This window comes from Trichinella spiralis (genome assembly GCF_000181795.1).
Source record: "Trichinella spiralis strain ISS 195 chromosome Unknown Scfld6829, whole genome shotgun sequence".
In the NCBI taxonomy this organism is placed as follows: Eukaryota; Metazoa; Nematoda; class Enoplea; order Trichinellida; family Trichinellidae; genus Trichinella; species Trichinella spiralis.
Genome location: NW_003533768.1, coordinates 1 through 1,141, shown reverse-complemented (window position 1 = coordinate 1,141; position 1,141 = coordinate 1). Strand labels below are relative to the sequence as shown.

The window sequence follows — 1,141 nt, the reverse complement described above, 5'->3', positions numbered from 1 at the left end:
GTATGGTAACTAAATGGTGAAAAAAAGCAATAAGCACTAACAGAATTTGCATTTGTTGTTTATTCTAACGTATAAAAAAGGCCAACTAGTGTAATTCTCTTTGCCAGCAGGTCACTCATTTTTGGATCGAACGGAGCTACTGCTGAACGTTAGCAGATCACACAGCGGCGGTTCACTTCCTTGGTCCTTGACACCACTTGCGCCACAACTGATCTAGAATTGCTGTTTCGCCGCAACTGAAGCATGCTTCACGCAGGCGTGCATTTGGTGATGAAGGATCTAATATGACGTTTACGTGCCGTCGCAACAGTCAGGCGAAAGCAGTATTGGTTGGTTGGTTTCTTTCGGCAGGTTTGATCGTTGGAGGCGACCAGTGAATCTCATCATGCCGTCTTCGTCGAGGAACGGGATGAACTGCCAGACCACTCTCATCATAAGACTTCCTTGGTCTCCCTTGCCACATGCTTTATCCACTTTTTCTCTGCCGCATTCACTTCCACATCTGTCAGTTCAAGTGCTGTTTTCCGCAGCTCAGGTGGTGCCTGCGCGTTGTGGATAAAAATGGGCAAAATATGATGAGTCGCAGAAGTTTCTCAAAGTTGCTGTAACGTGTTGGGTCGATGACGTCCTCCATGTTCCGCCTCAACGACGTGATTATAGACAGCAGTGATGTTCATCTGAGGCTTTCGGTCTCTGCTTGGCCCAGAATGCCATTGAGGTCCAGCTCTGGCCACCACACGATGTACGCAAGAAGCGTGTGCAACGGGTAGCCCCTGCTGACCAAGTCTGGTGGATTGTCTTTCATAGTACAGCGTCTCCAACAGTTGGGGGAGATCATGAATCTCCTTTACTCTGTTGGCAACGAACAGCTTCCACCGTCGTTCGTCGTTAGCCATTGTTGATTGGAAACGCGCTTTCAAAGCATCGGTCACTGTGTGGAATGCTCATCGCCAGTTCCCTTTTCGCATAGATGATCAACCGTGAGCGCACCAGAGCCGCCATGAGTTCCAGCCGTGGTAAGCTCAGACCTTTTATCAGAGCCAGCCTTGATTCAGCCGCGATGAAACAAACCCTCAGTTCGATCATCCTTGAGAACCAGACGGAGGTAGACCATCCATTCTTATTCCTTTCTCAGATGCCT

The 1,141-nt window shown here is 48.8% G+C and overlaps 1 protein-coding gene across 1 annotated transcript; it reads right to left on the bottom strand.

Annotated features, from left to right (window-relative positions):
* Positions 1-593: 593 nt before the first annotated feature.
* On the bottom strand, positions 594-896 carry Tsp_14928 (conserved hypothetical protein). Its single transcript, XM_003365942.1, has one exon. The coding sequence runs from the start codon at positions 894-896 to the stop codon at positions 594-596; it is 303 nt and encodes a 100-aa protein (XP_003365990.1).
* Between the last annotated feature and the right edge of the window lie 245 nt (positions 897-1,141).

Bases quoted from the DNA above. Each gene is read 5' to 3' on its own strand.
- Tsp_14928 (XM_003365942.1), bottom strand. From the start codon at position 896: ATGGCTAACGACGAACGACGGTGGAAGCTGTTCGTTGCCAACAGAGTA.